The following is an 18162-nucleotide window of genomic DNA, read 5'->3' on the forward strand; positions in this document are numbered from 1 at the left end:
AACAGGAGGGTCAGTTAGTCCTCCACTAGGTACCTAGCTGGACCCCTATCTAGCAGGAGGGTCAGTCAGTCCTCCACTAGGTACCTAGCTGGACCCCTACCTAGCAGGAGGGTCAGTCAGTCCTCTACTAGGTACCTAGCTGGACCCCTACCTAGCAGGAGGGTCAGTCAGTCCTCCACTAGGTACCTAGCTGGACCCCTATCTAGCAGGAGGGTCAGTCAGTCCTACACACATTCAACATAAATGTATTTTATAAATATATATATTATATAATATATATTAACCTTTATTTTCTCCTTCATTTTATGCACTTTAAGATTTTTCTTATTTTCAAAATATATATATATTTTGACTGTTGTTTATTATTATTATTATTATTATTATTATTATTCATTACCTGAGGCCTCATTTATTAATCAGACGTAGGAGATAATCTGTGTGTGAACCATGCTAGGGATCATTACCGTGAAAAGTGTGAGATTTATCAATATAAACGTTATCTTGACAGTGTGCAGCCCCGTGACCATGGTACGTACAGAACAGTGCCACGTGGTGGAATGAGGAAACTGCTTGTCAAGTGTAGAATGGGGGAAAATATACTGTATGTGTGAAAATGTGTGAAATTGTGATAATGCCATTATTGTTTTATTTATTTGTGAATTCAACATGTCTTGACAGGCTGTATATAATCTGATCAGGTCATTTGATAATAATCCACATAAAGGCCAGTAATGTGTTAAATTAGAGGAACGTGTGAAAGGTCAACTACCCGGTAAATACTATAACAGACTGAGATAATGGAAACACAATGAGAGATGTCTGATCTGATCTGTTGGAAGATTTGGCACCGCTGCATCCAAATCAATCCCTCTGGTTTTTGGCCCAGGGGAACTTTTCAGCCAGAGGCATCTCACACACTGGGCGGCAGGGTAGCCTAGTGGTTAGAGTGTAGAGGCGGCAGGGTAGCCTAGTGGTTAGAGTGTAGAGGAGGCAGGTAGCCTAGTGGTTAGAGTGTAGAGGCGGCAGGGTAGCCTAGTGGTTAGAGTGTAGAGGAGGCAGGTAGCCTAGTGGTTAGAGTGTAGAGGAGGCAGGTAGTCTAGTGGTTAGAGTGTAGAGGCGGCAGGGTAGCCTAGTGGTTAGTGTAGAGGAGGCAGGTAGCCTAGTGGTTAGAGTGTAGAGGAGGCAGGTAGCCTAGTGGTTAGAGTGTAGAGGCGGCAGGGTAGCCTAGTGGTTAGAGTGTAGAGGAGGCAGGTAGTCTAGTGGTTAGAGTGTAGAGGAGGCAGGTAGCCTAGTGGTTAGAGTGTAGAGGCGGCAGGTAGCCTAGTGGTTAGAGTGTAGAGGCGGCAGGGTAGCCTAGTGGTTAGAGTGTAGAGGAGGCAGGTAGCCTAGTGGTTAGAGTGTAGAGGCGGCAGGGTAGCCTAGTGGTTAGAGTGTAGAGGAGGCAGGTAGCCTAGTGGTTAGAGTGTAGAGGCGGCAGGGTAGCCTAGTGGTTAGAGTGTAGAGGTGGCAGGGGGAACTTTTCAGCCAGAGGCATCTCACACACGCAACAGGTTAAGAGGGGTTTCTTTGCCATCAATGGGTTCCCAAATACGAATGGAGAAATAGACGGTAGCCACATCGCCATAAGAGCACCATCCAAAAACGAGTTCAACTAGGCTATGTGAACAGAGAAGGCTTCTACTCTTAATGTGAAGGTGATAGACTATGTGAACAGAGAAGGTTTCTACTCTTAATGTGAAGGTGATAGACTATGTGAACAGAGAAGGTTTCTACTCTTAATGTGAAGGTGATAGACAATGTGAACAGAGAAGGTTTCTACTCTTAATGGGAAGCTCTCCCTGGTCAGACCCAACTCAATGAACCATAGTACACATGTCAATCAGGAGCTCTCCCTGGTCAGACTCAACTCAATGTACCATAATACACATGTCAATCAGGAGCTCTCCCTGATCAGACTCAACTCAATGAACCATAATACACATGTCAATCAGGAGCTCTACCTGGTCAGACCCAGCAGTTGTCTTATATATGCTATACACAGATATATTATTATATTATATTTATCACATAACATTTGACAGACCAACACCTCACCAGTCTTATTCTCTCTAAGCTGAGACCTTGAAACTGAGATATCTCCTTCTCAAAACAAGTCTGGCCTTACTGCCAAATTACAGCTACTGATAGTGAGGATTTGTACAGTCAGCCACTTGCATGAACACACATTGGTTTATAGAACAGCACATGAATAAAACACAGACATGTGTTAAAAGAATAGCACAAACATAAACATTTCCATTACAATCATTTAAGTGTCTTTGTCCACAGACTAGGAGACAGGCCTCAGCATCTTCAGATTAGGTGGAGAAGTGTCTTTGTCCACAGACTAGGAGACAGGCCTCAGCATCTTCAGATTAGGTGGAGAAGTGTCTTTGTCCACAGACTAGGAGACAGGCCTCAGCATCTTTAGATTAGGTGGAGAAGTGTCTTTGTCCACAGACTAGGAGACAGGCCTCAGCATCTTCAGATTAGGTGGAGAAGTGTCTTTGTCCACAGACTAGGAGACAGGCCTCAGCATCTTCAGATTAGGTGGAGAAGTGTCTTTGTCCACAGATTAGGAGACAGGCCTCAGCATCTTCAGATTAGGTGCCACAAGACAGAGGACGGAGGAGAAGGGAAGAGGGAGATCAAAAAGTATGGAGAAGAAGGAGGAGTGAGATACACCTGAGATAATGATATGATGATGGTCCTATGATACACCTGAGATAATGATGTGATGATGGTCCTATGATACACCTGAGATAATGATGTGATGATGGTCCTATGATACACCTGAGATAATGATGTGATGATGGTCCTATGATACACCTGAGATAATGATGTGATGATGGTCCTATGATACACCTGAGATAATGATGTGATGATGGTCCTATGATACACCTGAGATAATGATGTGATGATGGTCCTATGATACACCTGAGATAATGATGTGATGATGGTCCTATGATACACCTGAGATAATGATGTGATAATGGTCCTATGATACACCTGAGATAATGATGTGATGATGGTCCTATGATACACCGGAGATAATGATGTGATGATGATCCTATGATACACCTGAGATAATGATGTGATGATGGTCCTATGATAGAACTATAAAATATACATTTATTACAGGCAGCAACACAAAAACATGCTTCCATTCTGAAAAAGACTCTTTGATCTGGGTAGCTATGTTTTTATTTGACCTATATTTAATCATTCCACATATTCAAGGGAGGGAGAAAAGAAACCGGTCTTACCTAGATTCTCTCAAGTACTTAACAAGATGTTGTTCATGTTCACTGAGAGCTTTGAGACAAGCTCCCATCACTTCTGGTCCTTTAGGGAGGACTGCATTCAGTAGTTCTCTCATTCGCTCCTGTTCAGTTGTTTCAGCTTTTATTCTGGAGTACTCTTCATCACCAATCATGCTCTTTGACAACAGATCATCTGCTATTGGCATTGTGTTTTTGACTCCCTGAATGAGTTCAGCCCTGTGTTGCTTCAGAAACTCCTCAGCAGGAATCCCAGAGAGTGTTAATGCTGAAGGGGGGTGAATTAAATGATTATGTCTTTAGGGTGAACAGCAGCTGTTTCTACATCTAACAGTCTTATTTATCGAACAAAAAGAAGATTTGTTGTGTAACTGGGAGTCTCGTGAGTGGAAACGTCTGAAGATCATCAAAGGTAAGCGATTCATTTTATTGCTTTTTCTTACTTTCGAGACCAAGCTAACCAAGCTAATATAAGGCTAAGCTGTTGTAGCATTGAAAGCTACACTCACAAAAGCTTGGATTTCTTTCGTTGTAAAATATATTTTCAAAATCTGACACGATAGGTGGATTAACAACAGACTAAGCTGTGTTTTGGTATATTTTACTTGTGATGGCATGATTCTAAATATTTTTAGTAATATTTATGCATTTGGTGCCCTGCAATTTAGCGGTTGTTTAGGAAAGTGATCCTGTACTGTATGATGCGTAGCGCAGAGAAGTTAAATTACGATAGATAAATGGCTGGTTCTTTTTTCCTAACACTGTAGGTTTATGTACTTTGACGTAAAGAGGTCAAATTAGCGCTCTATATTCGTTTTTGACCTTTAATCCCAGAAAAATGGCCATAACTCAAAAAGCATTGAGGCCTCGATGCCATCTTGTTCGGGGTCAACTGCACATTACACCAAACCTATGCTCACCAAGTTTCGTCTTCGAAATCTTTTCAGTTTAGGAGAAAAGGCCACGTCGTGATTGGTGATGTTTTGTACATTTGCAATATGATTCCATTCACCCTCTGGTGGGATATACCGGGACAGCGAAAAAACGACCAACATTTTTAAATGTAATCAAACGGAAACCGAATGTCCGAGAAACTTCATTAGATGACTGCAATATGGTGTTTCTCACTACAGCAAATGTCAAAATGTTCCCTTCATGTATGTAAATGTTTTTGTTTTTTTATTTTTAAATACATTTGCAAAAATGTCTAAACCTATTTTTGCAAATGGAGTATTGTGATGTCATTATGGGGTATTGTGATGTCATTATGGGGTATTGTGTGTAGATTGTTGAGGAAAGAAAACAATTGAATCCATTTTAGAACAAGGCTGTAATGTAAGAAAAAGTGGAAAAAGTCAAGGGGTCTGAATACTTTCCGAATGCACTGTAACTCTCTTGTTAACTTACTAGTTGAATGGGTGTCAGTGACGTATTCTGTCACAACCTGATCTGTTTCACCTGTCTTTGTGATTGTCTCCACCCCCCTCCAGGTGTCGCCCATCTCCCCATTACCCCCCATGTACTTATTCCTGTGTCCTCTGTTTGTCTTGTTTGTTCAAGTCAACCAGTGTTGTGTCTCAGCTCCTGTTTTTTCCCCAGTCTCTCTTTTCCTGTCTTCCCGGTTTTGACCCTTGCCTGTCCTGACTCTGAGCCCGCCTGCCTGACCACTCTGGCTGCCCCTGTCCCTGACCCCGCCTACCTGACCACTCTGGCTGCCCCTGTCCCTGACCCCGCCTGCCTGACCACTCTGGCTGCCCCTGTCCCTGACCCCGCCTGCCTGACCACTCTGGCTGCCCCTGTCCCTGACCCCGCCTGCCTGACCACTCTGACTGCCCCTGTCCCTGACCCCGCCTGCCTGACCACTCTGGCTGCCCCTGACCCCGCCTGCCTGACCACTCTGGCTGCCCCTGTCCCTGACCCCACCTGCCGACCTGTACCTTTAACCCACCTCTGGTTTACTGAGCCCTGCCTGCCTTGACCTGTCTTTGCCTTCCCCTGTTACAATAAGCACTGTTACTTGGACAGTCTGCATATGGGTCTTACCTTGGTTCTGATAGTATTCATCTGAAAGATAAACAACATGAGGTTATATCACTCTAAATAACATCTGGTACAAAAGTACAAAGTGATGATTGACATGTGCTCCTACCTCGTGATACTATTTCTGTCCATACTGTCCTCTCATCATCACTGAATAACTCCATCTCAATGTCAATCCCTGTCATTTTCACAACCGCCTTGAAAAAGCTTGGTGTGGTGTCTCTTTGTATGAGATGAATCCTCTGGAGGGAGAGAGAGAGAGACTGCTTTAGCAATGTGAACATGTTTCCCATGCCAATAAAGCCATTTGAATTGAATTGAGAGAGAGAGAGAGAGAGAGAGAGAGAGAGAGAGAGAGAGAGAGAGAGAGAGAACAATAAATAGAACTGTGACTTAAATGTCAGATTCATGTTCTTAGTCAACTAAAACTGTACCGGTGGATTGATGGCAGTAGAACAGGGAATGTTCAGTCTGAAGTAACAATTCAGTTTGAAGGACCGCTCTGGTCTTGTGATGGGAATCCTTTTAGACCCTTGAAACTTTGTTTCCTGTTGTTCCACAACCTGTGAAACGAGGCACGAAATACCCAGCCAGTCAATGTATAGTCTGATTCAAACATGATTCAGAAAACTCAAAAAGCATTGAGGCCTCGACACCATCTTGTTCGGGGCCAACTGCCCATTATGCCAAACCTATGCTCACCAAGTTTCGTCTTCGCAATCTTTTCCGTTTAGGAGAAAAGCAACACATTTATCTTCATTTAATGAGTGTCAACATAACTAACCAGTAGTTAGTTCAGGTCATCTCTATAATAATGGTACCTCACCTGTATCTGGCCGGGGTTACTGGGGAACAGGTATAGGCGTGGAATTAGTGTTTCCTTCATCACTGACAGATAGAGCATCAGCTCACAGTGGACATCTACGTTCCAAGACAGTAATCTCAGTATCAGAGAGATAGCTGAGAACTTGGGATGGAGAATCTTAGCATGGAATCTGGTGACCTCATGCACTTCCTCTAAAGACACTCCATGTTCCTCTACATGAAGAATCTTCATCTCATTCCTCAGGGAAGGGTTGGTCCCTGAACAACACAATAAAAAGGAGACAGAAAGACAAATCTTGTATTATTCATTATTCTAAAAAAACACAAAGAATATGCAGTACCAGATCACAGTAAACTCAAACTCCCAGAATAGTTCATTCATTAATTCAGGAAGTGAAACTCAGTTACATGGAAATGTCTTTCTGAATACTATTTCTACATGGTTTTACCTAAACAGACAAAGTGTGGCAGACGAACTTCCTCCAGTTCACCTAACTCCATAGTGATGTCCAGCAATGGACCACCTTGTGTGTACTGCATGTCTTTCAGAAGTTGACTGTAGGGTTCCCAGTTCCTGAAGTGATACTTCAGAATGACATCTCTCTCACACAGCCAGCGGAGGCCAGACACTGTGCACTCATAACTCCCTTTGGCTGTCCTGTGCCTGAGGGCAACAACAAGATATGGTAGAGAAGGTCAATGGTCAAATGGGGAGGTTGAATTAGAAGACTATTCCCAAAGGTAATGGGGAAATACACTAGCAGGTGGAATGAAATGTTACAAGTAGTTATTTTACCTGAACATTGTCACTCCCTGGACAGTGGAAGTCAAGGGTTCAATCTGAAGCCAGTGTGTGGAGTCCTGAACAAGGACAAGCATGTCAGTAATACATATGGGGCCTGTTTCCTGGACACAGATTGAGTCTAGTGCTGGACTAAAAAGCATGCTCAATGGAAGTTTCAATAGAAAGTTCTTTAATGTCCAGGACTAGACTTAATCTGTCCGGGAAACTGGCCCATTACCAAAGTAACTCATCAAATATATTTATTCAATGTTACATGGAATGCTGGTGATGTATCAATTAAACTGTCTAATGACAAAATATGACAACAGTCCTGCATGCCTACAAGCAGAACACAGGACTGCCTATATCCCAGGATGAATGGTTGGTCAGTACACACCTGGCTTTGAGACTGTGTTTATATTACTAAAGCAGAACACAGGACTGTCTATATCCCAGTATGAATGGTTGGTCAGTACACACCTGGCTTTGAGACTGTGTTTATATTACTAAAGCAGAACACAGGACTGTCTATATCACAGCATGAATGGTTGGTCAGTACACACCTGGCTTTGAGACTGTGTTTATATTACTAAAGCAGAACACAGGACTGTCTATATCCCAGTATGAATGGTTGGTCAGTACACACCTGGCTTTGAGACTGTGTTTATATTACTAAAGCAGAACACAGGACTGTCTATATCCCAGTATGAATGGTTGGTCAGTACACACCTGGCTTTGAGACTGTGTTTATATTACTAAAGCAGAACACAGGACTGTCTCTATCCCAGTATGAATGGTTGGTCAGTACACACCTGGCTTTGAGACTGTGTTTATATTACTAAAGCAGAACACAGGACTGTCTATATACCAGTATGAATGGTTGGTCAGTACACACCTGGCTTTGAGACTGTGCCTGACTCCTGCAGGTATGTAAAAGTAAGAATTGACATTATGACTTACCTCAACATGGTCACAAGTCTTACAGCTCTGAGGAATCCCTGAAGTCAAAAGTAGTTGGTTAAAATTGACAATCTCATGTAATAATGAATTCATAATTATTAAATAGACTTGTAATAAAAATGAATAAAACTAAGCAACAGTCTCAGAATGTACACTCATTAGCATACCATAATCTGACATTAGTGTTATATTAATTCATGTTTGTGGAAGCAGGAAACAACATCGTTCTGGTCCGTGTTTTGTAGATGTTGAGGTCTGATTTCTGCTAGATCCTAGGATGATCTCTTCACTCTCTAACAGAGTGTCAGCCAAGAAGTTTAGCATCGTGTTACAACGCTCTTAGTTGTTTTGCGGAAATCGGCCCACAATGCCGTTTACTTTGTGCATCTACTTCATATCGCTGACAATACCTTCATGTTTGTTTTGACCAAATAGACCATGATTGTGTTCCTTGCCTGGGACTCAAGTGCAATGATTGCTTTCATCGTATTTGGATTTTAAAACAATTAAATTAGTTTACTCACATTTCTCAGGTCCAGACTTGATACAACTCTCTCCACCATGGTCTCTGGTGTTGGTAAAGCAGAAGGATAGACTGTGAATAAACTAAATACAACTCATAAAGGCTATATATAGCATGTTGCTATCTGCAAAATCACCTGATGTTTTGGAATCAAAACATTACTGCACGTAACGCGCCAATGTAAACTGAGATTTTTGGATATAAATATGCACATTATCGAACAAAAGATACATGTATTGTGTAACATGATGTCCGATGAGTGTCATCTGATGAAGATCATCAAAGGTTAGTGATTCATTTTATCTATATTACTGCTTTTTGTGACTCCTATCTTTGGCTGGGAAAATGGCTGCGTTTTTGTTTTTGTGATTTGGCTCTGACCTAACATATTTGAGACTGGGACAGAGGTTCACCTTCCAGCAGGACAATGACCCTAAGCATACTGCTAAAGCAACACTCGAGTGGTTTAAGGGAAAACATTTAAATGTCTTGGAATGGCCTAGTCAAAGCCCAGACCTCAATCCAATTTAGAATCTGTGGTATGACTTAAAGATTACTGTACACCAGCAGGAACCCATCCATCTTGAAGGAGCTGGAGCAGTTTTGCCTTGAAGAATGGGCAAAAATCCCAGTGGCTACATGTGCCAAGGTTATAGAGACATACCCCAAGAGACTTGCAGCTGTAATTGCTGCAAAAAAAGTGGCTCTACAAAATATTCACTTTGGGGGGTGAATAGTCTCAAGCACAGTTTATTGTCTTATTTCTTGTTTTTTTCAAAATAAAAAATATTTTGCATCTTCAAAGTGATAGGCATGCTGTGTAAATCAAATTATACAACCACCCCAAAAATCTATTTTAATTCAAGGTTGTAAGGCAACAAAATAGGAAATGCCAAGGGGGATGAATACTTTTGCAAGGCACTGTACTTCTATGCTCGCTTCGAGTCAAATAACACTGAACCATGCATGAGCGCACCAGCTGTTCCGGAAGACTGCTCACGCTCTCTGATGTAAGACCTTTAAAAGGTCAACATTCAGATGGATTACCAGTATGTGTACTGCGAGCACATCCTTACCAACTGGAAAGTGTCTTCACTGACATTTTCGACCTCTCCCTGTCCGAGTCTGAAATACCAACATGTTTTAAGCAGACCACCATAGTGCCTGTGCCCACGAACACTAAGGTAACCTGCCTAAATGACTACCGACACGTAGCACTCAGGTCTGTAGCCATGACATGCTTTGAAAGACTGGTCATGGCTCACATCAACACCATTGTCCCAGAAATCCTAGACCCACTCCAATTTGCATACCGCCACAACAGATCATGCAATCTCTATTGCAATCCACACTGCCCTTTCCCACCTAGACAAAAGGAACTCACCATAGTGCCCTCAAAGCTAATCAATAAGCTAAGGACTCTGGGACTAAACACCTCCCTCTGCAACTGGATCCTGGAATTCCTGACAGGCAGCCCCCAGGTGGTAAGGGTAGGTAACGATACTTCCGCCATGCTGATCCTCAATACAGGGGCCCCTCAGGGGTGCGTGCTCAGTCCCCTCCTGTACTCCCTGTTCACTCATGACTGCACAGCCAGGCATGACTCCAACACCATCATTAAGTTTACAAATGACACAACAGTGGTACTATTTGCACCCACCCCCCTTACACCGCTGCTACTCTCTGTCGTTATCATCTATGCATAGTCACTTTAATAACTCTACCTACATGTACATATTACCTCAAATACCCGGTTCCCCTGCACATTGACTATTGGATGGAGGTCACTATTGTTATTTTACTGCTGCTCTTTCATTACTTGTTCCTCTTATTTCTTATTCTTATCCATATATTTTTCCAACTGCATTGTTGGTTAAGGGCACGTAAGTAAGAATTTCACTGTAAGGTTGTATTCAGCACATGTGACTAATGAAATTTGATTTGGAAATGAGTGAGTGAGACTGGCCTAACAGTGAGGATGTCCTATTTAATAGGTTCTGATGAACTCTCGTGGTTAGAGTGAGACTGACATTACAGAGAGGAGAGCTAATCTAACTGTCTGAACATCCAACAGAACACATTAAAACACACCACTACTACTAATCTAACTGTCTGTAGGTCCAACAGAACACATTAATACACACCACTACTACTAATCTAACTGTCTGTAGGTCCAACAGAACACATTAAAACACACCACTACTACTAATCTAACTGTCTGTAGGTCCAACAGAACACAACACACCACTACTACTAATCTAACTGTCTGTAGGTCCAACAGAACACAACACCCCACTACTACTAATCTAACTGTCTGTAGGTCCAACAGAACACATTAAAACACACCACTACTACTAATCTAATTGTAGGAATGATTCCAGAGGAAAACAAATTATGAAACATTGCTATGACTCACCTCTGAATGTTTTGGTCATCTATCTGACACAGGGTCACTGAGGAGGAGGAGGAGAAAACCCCAAACAGAAACCCAAATCCAGGATAGAGGGGTTCAGTGAATGTGGTCTGTCTTGTGTATAGGTGTTTCAGTGTACCAGAGGACACACTATAGATGGACAAAGTACCAGCTGGCCAGTCCAGATACACGCCAACTCTCATAGAATCAGGACGAGGGATGGATCTCCTACGGACTCCAGCTTGGAAAAAGTGATAATGACTGTCAGAGCAGACTAAACACCAGGACTCCTTATTGTGTCCAACGCTACTGTCATCTCCAGCTCCCTTCCTTATCATTCCTTTGTACACCACACCAAAGACAGTCATGCCATCATGCAGGTACCTATCCATCTCCGCCTCCCAGTAATTACGAGATCCAGATAAGCCTTCTCTGCAGAGAACTTGGGGATGATAGTCAAATCTGTCTGGATGGTTTTCATAATGCTGCTTCTCTTCCACCAATGTCACCTTCCTGTTCCCCTCAGACAGTATCAGGTGTGGGTTTGCTGTATTTGGGTCCAGGGTGAGATAACAGGCATCTGTAGACAAAAGGAGAGTTTAATCAAACCACATCTTCATATAAAATGTTGTTTTGTCGGAACAGAACAAGTATTGATTAGTTACTATAGTTCTGAATATACAGTTAATTAGGATTGAAGAGACTTACATTTCCTCAGCCCTGATTTCAGCCTGCACTCTCCGCCATGATCCACACTGTAGGAGAAACAGGTTATTGACTGACAAAGACCTAATAAAGCAGTCAACATTTAAACCATATTGTTGTGTTCTGGTGCACTATCCCAGTTCATTACTATCCTACCTACTGCATACAGAACGGAGTACAGTTCATTACTAGAGACATACAGGTATTCTATGCTACCTACTGCATACAGAACGGAGTACAATTCCAACAGGATATCAGAGATGCAGAAGAAGAGTATTCATGTGGTAATGATGTATGCTGTGTTGGAGTGCTCAGCCTGCTGAGTAAACTTCCCCTTAATTCTACCATCATGTCCTCATGTTACTGACCCTACTACACTACATATGACACAACCACTGCTCACACTATTAGGACATCTATTCTGACTTACTTCAGCTTCATCAGTTTATATGTTGAATCCACCAGAGTAGCTGAAAGCAGTCCCCCTGCAGAGTCTCCTGGGTGATTGTAGCTCAGGTCCAGCTCTTTCAGGTGGGAGGGGTTTGACCTCAGAGCTGAAGACAGAGCAGCACAGCCCTCCTCTGTGACCAGACAGCCAGACAGCCTACAGAGAGACACACAACATTTGTCCATGACAAAAACATTGTAATGAAATATTAGATGTTTTTGTTTTACAAAGCTCAGTACCAACCTGACTGAAACAGCTGTACTTACCCCAGTGTGTGTAGTTTACAGTCTGGATCCTCCAGTCCAGGAGACAGCAGTGTAACTCCTGAGTCCTGCAGGTCATTGTCTCTCAGCTCCAGATGTTTCAGTTGTGAGTTGGGTGAACTCAGGACTGAGGCCAGATCTGAACAGCAACCCTCTGTCAGACCACACTGACCTAGACTAGAGGGCAGAAGAGCACATGATTAACACACGTTGAAAACATCCACATAATAACTCATACTGAAGATATGAATAACATTATTCTTAAATCTACAAAGATTTAAGAATAATGTTATTCATTAAGACAATAACAGAAGGAAATGATTAAACAATGTTAAAAACATACACATACTTACTATATACAAAATATATAAACACACAGTGGATACTGAAGATTACGGACATATTCAATCAATCCTTATCCCAGTCTGCTGTTCCCACATGCATCAAGAGGGCCACCATTCTCCCTGTTCCCAAGAAAGCTAAGGTAACTGAGCTAAACGACTACCGCCCCGTAGCACTCACTTCTGTCTGAATATCACATCTGAATATCTGGACTTGTCCAGTGACTGCTGAGAAAGATCAGCTGACAACAGGGGAAAGTCCTTGTGGCGGCACGGAGAGACGGCTGACAGGAGGGAATAGACCCCACTGGGACAGTCATGGGGTAGCTTCCCATTTCTGTAGTTTCCCATGCGTCGCAGTATGTTGGAAACACCCGCTTTAGCTACAGAAAGTCAACATACGAGAATACCCCTAGAGTCTGCGAGAGCGGAAGATGACTCATCGGCTGACAACATGGTAACGACTGGACCGGAAACGACTACGAGTAATGAGAGCACAGCACAAGAGAACACCACAGCAACTGTCACAAGTTCTGCTGCAACAGCGGGCCACAAACAGATGCAGGTATGTGTCTGTGGTTGGAGGAAAGTTACATCACACCATGGGTTGAGGATCCACCAGGGGAAGAAGGGGTGTTTGGGTAAAGAGAGACAGAGGCCTCGCATTGATTACTTTCTGCGAAAGCGATCAAATCAGTCGAATGAAGCACAGCAACTGGACGCAAACCATAGTTTGCAGTGCATCAGTACCACTGTCATGGAGGACGTAAACTCAAGCACCGAAGTAACAACTGAGGTGGAACCAACAACAGGAGTGGAACTCACCGAGCCTCCCAGACCTGTAGTCGAGAGGAGACTACCAGGGCACAGACCATATGTGAAGTGGCCCGGCGCCAGTGACAAGAAGTTGTGGGAAACAGTGAATACTGACCTTACCTTGACCCTCGAGAAACTTCGAGGCACAGTGGAGAAGAAGTTGGAGAGGATGGGGGACATTATCTATGAGTACGGGACAGAAAGATTTGGAGTGGAAGAGGCAAAAGGCGGGAGAAAGGTTCCAACCCCACCAGTTTCCAGGAGGCAACAAGAAATCAAGCGCCTCGTTCAAGAAAGGCAACAGCTTAAGAAACAGTGGAAGAAGGCCTCGGAAGTGGAGAAGGAGGGCATAGAGGCACTTCAGGCTGATATCAAAACCCGGTTGGCATCCCTCCGTAGAGCAGAGAACCTACGGAAACGCAGAAGGAAGAAAGAACAAACTAGAACTCGATTCTATAAAGATCCCTTCAAGTTCCTTAAAAGTCTCTTCACGAAGGAAAAAAGTGGAGCTCTAAAAACAACAAAGAAAGACCTAGAGGAGCACCTGAGAACAACAAACTTTGACTCAAAGCGACATGAACATCTGGCCATCCCATCAGATATCCCACCCATTGAAACTACGGAACATCATATTGAGACCAGCCCTCCGACATGGAAAGAGGTGGAAAACACAGTTCGAGGGGCAAGAACAGCATCAGCCCCGGGGCCAAATGGAGTCCCGTACAAAGTGTATAAGAACGCACCAGACGTCCTGAGGTTCCTCTGGAGGCTTATGAGAACAGCTTGGAAAAATAAGATAATACCCAAAGTGTGGCGTAGGGCAGGCGGGGTCCTGATCCCTAAGGAGAAGGATGCAGTGAACATCAGCCAATTCCGCCCAATCTCCTTACTGAATGTCGAGGGTAAAATCTTCTTTAGGGTCATTGCCCAGAGGATGGCCGAGTACCTGCAAAGGAATGCGTACGTCGATACATCTGTACAGAAGGCAGGCATATCAGGGTTCTCTGGCTGCTTGGAACATTCCAGCATGATCTGGCACCAGATCCAAATGGCCAAGGTGGAGAAAAGGGACCTCCATGTAGTCTTTCTCGACCTCGCCAATGCATTTGGCTCTGTGCCCCATGAACTCCTGTGGTCTGCCTTCATATTTTTCCACATACCGGACACCATCACAACCCTGGTGAAGTCGTACTTCCAGGATCTGCAGTTCTGCTTCACCACCTCAGAGTTCACCACCTCATGGCAGTGCCTGAATGTAGGTATAATGGCAGGATGTACCATTTCTCCATTGGCATTCATAATGGCAATGGAGGTTATCATCAGATCCTCAAAATGGGTTGCTGGTGGACAGCGAGTCGACTCTGGTTTCCGCCTCCCTCCACTCAGAGCCTACATGGACGACATTACAACATTGACCACCACTGTCCCATGCACCAGGAGACTGCTCAGAAAACTCGAGGAGAACATCAGCTGGGCCCGTATGAAGATTAAACCATCCAAGTCACGCAGCATCTCGATTGTGAAGGGAGTACTCTCTGACCTGAAATTCTTCATCGGAGATGACCAAATCCCAACAGTGTCTGAGCAGCCGGTAAAAAGCCTTGGAAGGTGGTATGATGCAAGCCTGAAGGACAAAGACCAGGTGCAACAGCTGCGCAAAGACATCAGTAGTAGCCTACAGTCCATCGACAACACCCAGCTACCTGGAAAGTTAAAGGCCTGGTGTCTGCAGTTTGGTCTCCTACCCCGGGTGTTGTGGCCCTTAGCAGTGTATGAGGTTCCAATCTCAACAGTGGAGAAGATGGAAAGAGGAGTCACAGGCTACTTAAAGAAGTGGCTCGGAGTTCCACGATGCCTTACCACCATCGGCCTCTATGGAGATGGTGTCCTCAAGCTGCCCCTCACCAGTCTAACAGAGGAATTCAAGTGTTCAAAAACCAGGCTCCAGATGACACTGAATGAATCTCGAGACCCAGTGGTGAGCAACAACGCGCCGAACTTGGCAACTGGGCGCAAATGGAGGCCAGGAAAAGCAGTCCAGGAGGCAACAGCAGCCCTCAGACATGCTGACATTGTGGATCATGTTCAGCAAGGGAGGGGAGGCCTTGGGCTAACTAGCCGTGCTGCTTGGAGTAAGGCTACTGCACCAGAGCGGCGGAAGATGGTAGTACAGGAAGTACGCCATCAGGAGGAGGCTGCAAGGTGGGCCAAGGCAGTCTCTCTTTCCAAACAGGGACAGTGGACTCGATGGGACAGTGTGGAGAAGAGGAAGATCAGCTGGAAGGATCTGTGGGCCATGGAAGCGAGGCGGTTGAGCTTTTCCATCAGAGCAACATATGACGTCCTTCCAACTCCAGTTACTCTTCACCAATGGTATGGTGAAGATCCGGACTGTGCCCTCTGTTCCATGCCAGCCAACCTCAGGCACATTCTCACGGGGTGTAAAACAAGCCTCACCCAAGGACGCTACACTTGGCGTCACAACCAAGTCCTTAAAAACCTTGCGTCCGCCCTGGAGGACAAGCGAGCAGCCAGCAACTCCCTACCACCCCCAGCAGCATCACACCCCTTACGGACAAACTTTGTCCGTGAAGGGGCTAAACCACCGAAGCGCGGCTCGACACCATTAGAGCGAGACCAGCTGCGCTTGGCCCGCGACTGGAAAATGCTAGCTGACATTGGCCGGCAACTTGTGTTTCCTCCGGAGATCGCAACCACCACCCTAAGACCTGACATGGTGCTCTGGTCCCGTTCGCTCAAGAAGGTCTTCATCATTGAGCTCACAGTACCCTGGGAGGACTCAGTAGATGAGGCTTATGAGCGAAAACATCTGCGCTATGCCGATCTAGCTGCCGAAGCACGGCATCATGGCTGGAACACAGAAGTCCGACCAGTGGAGGTGGGCTGCAGAGGTTTTGTGGCAACATCTACAACCAGACTGCTTAGAGACCTTGGAATTAAGGGCCAGAGCCAGCGTTCGGCAATCAAAGCTGTATCGGAGGCGGCAGAAGGCAGCAGTCAGTGGCTCTGGATGAAGAGGAAAGACCCCAGCTGGGCCCCGAAGTGAGAGGGCCAGGAGGTATGCGGTCAACAATGCTTGACTCAGGGAGGAGGACGCCCCTGCCATGCATAGTCCCATGGGATGTTGGCTATCATCAACAGGGCAACTCCTATGACTAATTGGGAATGGGACGCAAGCGTAGGATTGATCACCCTGTCGCTGGCGCCTTTGGGGAGGGTGTATAGTGTGAAAGGCCGAAACACCCTAGGAACCAAAGGTACACTACTGACGATGCGCTCCCCAAATTTCACCAGGCTCACTGTTCATTAACTCTTGGAAGTGCTTGCACAAAGGATAGTAACATCTCATCCTGTGTTCTTGGAATCTGTCATCATGAAGTGCTTTGAGAGACTAGTCAAGGATCATATCACCTCCACCCTATCTGACACCCTTGACCCACTCCAATTTGCTTACCGCCCAAATAGGTCCAAAGACGACGCAATCGCAACCACACTGCACACTGCCCTAACCCATCTGGACAAGAGGAATACCTATGTGAGAATGCTGTACATTGACTACAGCTCAGCATTTAACACCATAGTACCCTCCAAACTCGTCATCAAGCTCGAGACCCTGGGTCTCGACCCCGCCCTGTGCAACTGGGTACTGGACTTCCTGATGGGCCGATCCCAGGTGGTGAGGGTAGGCAACAACATCTCCCCAATAACTTCACACTCAACGTCAACAAAACAAAGGAGATTATAGTGGACTTCAGGAAACAGCAGATGCAGCACCCCCCTATCCACATTGATGGGACAGTAGTGGAGAGGGTAGTAAGTTAAGTTCCTCGGCGTACACATCATGGACAAACTGAATTGGTCCACCCACACAGACAGCGTCGTGAAGAAGGCGTAGCAGCGCCTCTTCAACCTCAGGAGGCTGAAGAAATTCGGCTTGTCACCAAAAGCACTCACAAACTTCTACAGATGCACAATCGAGAGCATCCTGTCGGGCTGTATCACCGCCTGGTATGGCAACTGCTCCGCCCACAACCGTAAGGCTCTCCAGAGGGTAGTGAGGTCTGCACAACGCATCACCGGGGGCAAACTACCTGCCCTCCAGGACACCTACACAACCCGATGTCACAGGAAGGCCATTAAGATCATCAAGGACAACAACCACCCGAGCCACTGCCTGTTCACCCCGCTATCATCCAGAAGGCGAGGTCTGTACAGGTGCATCAAAGCTGGGACCAAGAGACTGAAAAACAGCTTCTATCTCAAGGCCATCAGACTGTTAAACAGCCACCACTAACATTGAGTGGCTGCTGCCAACACACTGACTCAACTCCAGCCACTTTAATAATGGGAATTGATGGAAATTGATGTAAAATATATCACTAGCCACTTTAAACAATGCTACTTAATATAATGTTTACATACCCTGCATTACTCATTGCATATGTATAAACTGTACTTGATACCATCTACTGCATCTTTATGTAATACATGTATCACTAGGCCCTTTAAACTACGCCACTTTGTTTACATACCCTACAATACTCATTTCATATGTATATACTGTACTCAATACCATCTACTGCATCTTGCCTATGCCGTTCTGTACCATCACTCATTCATATATCTTTATGTACATATTCTTTATCCCTTTACACTTGTGTGTATAAGGTAGTAGTTTTGGAATTGTTAGGTTAGATTACTCA

At 44.7% G+C, this 18162-nt stretch overlaps 1 protein-coding gene across 5 annotated transcripts in view; it reads right to left on the reverse strand.

Moving 5' to 3' along the window:
* Window positions 1–2210: 2210 nt before the first annotated feature.
* LOC109878765 (NACHT, LRR and PYD domains-containing protein 3) overlaps window positions 2211–18162 on the reverse strand; it is a 28879-nt gene continuing 12927 nt past the window's right edge. For 3 of the 5 annotated variants that reach the window (XM_031820600.1, XM_031820603.1, XM_031820599.1), the window contains 14 exons: window positions 12285–12458; window positions 12001–12174; window positions 11574–11620; window positions 10869–11445; window positions 8454–8497; window positions 7930–7967; window positions 6982–7046; window positions 6635–6849; window positions 6187–6443; window positions 5795–5923; window positions 5470–5602; window positions 5364–5384; window positions 3306–3588; window positions 2211–2649 (listed from right to left, as the gene is read on the reverse strand). In XM_031820600.1, coding sequence (XP_031676460.1) covers window positions 2643–2649; window positions 3306–3588; window positions 5364–5384; window positions 5470–5602; window positions 5795–5923; window positions 6187–6443; window positions 6635–6849; window positions 6982–7046; window positions 7930–7967; window positions 8454–8497; window positions 10869–11445; window positions 11574–11620; window positions 12001–12174; window positions 12285–12458 — 2164 coding nt within the window. In that variant the 3' untranslated portion in view covers window positions 2211–2642. The remainder of the gene's footprint in view (window positions 2650–3305; window positions 3589–5363; window positions 5385–5469; window positions 5603–5794; window positions 5924–6186; window positions 6444–6634; window positions 6850–6981; window positions 7047–7929; window positions 7968–8453; window positions 8498–10868; window positions 11446–11573; window positions 11621–12000; window positions 12175–12284; window positions 12459–18162) is intronic. The other 2 variants (XM_031820601.1, XM_031820602.1) reach the window with 2 other exon arrangements.

This window comes from Oncorhynchus kisutch, unplaced genomic scaffold (assembly GCF_002021735.2).
Source record: "Oncorhynchus kisutch isolate 150728-3 unplaced genomic scaffold, Okis_V2 scaffold3549, whole genome shotgun sequence".
Lineage (NCBI taxonomy): Eukaryota > Metazoa > Chordata > Actinopteri > Salmoniformes > Salmonidae > Oncorhynchus > Oncorhynchus kisutch.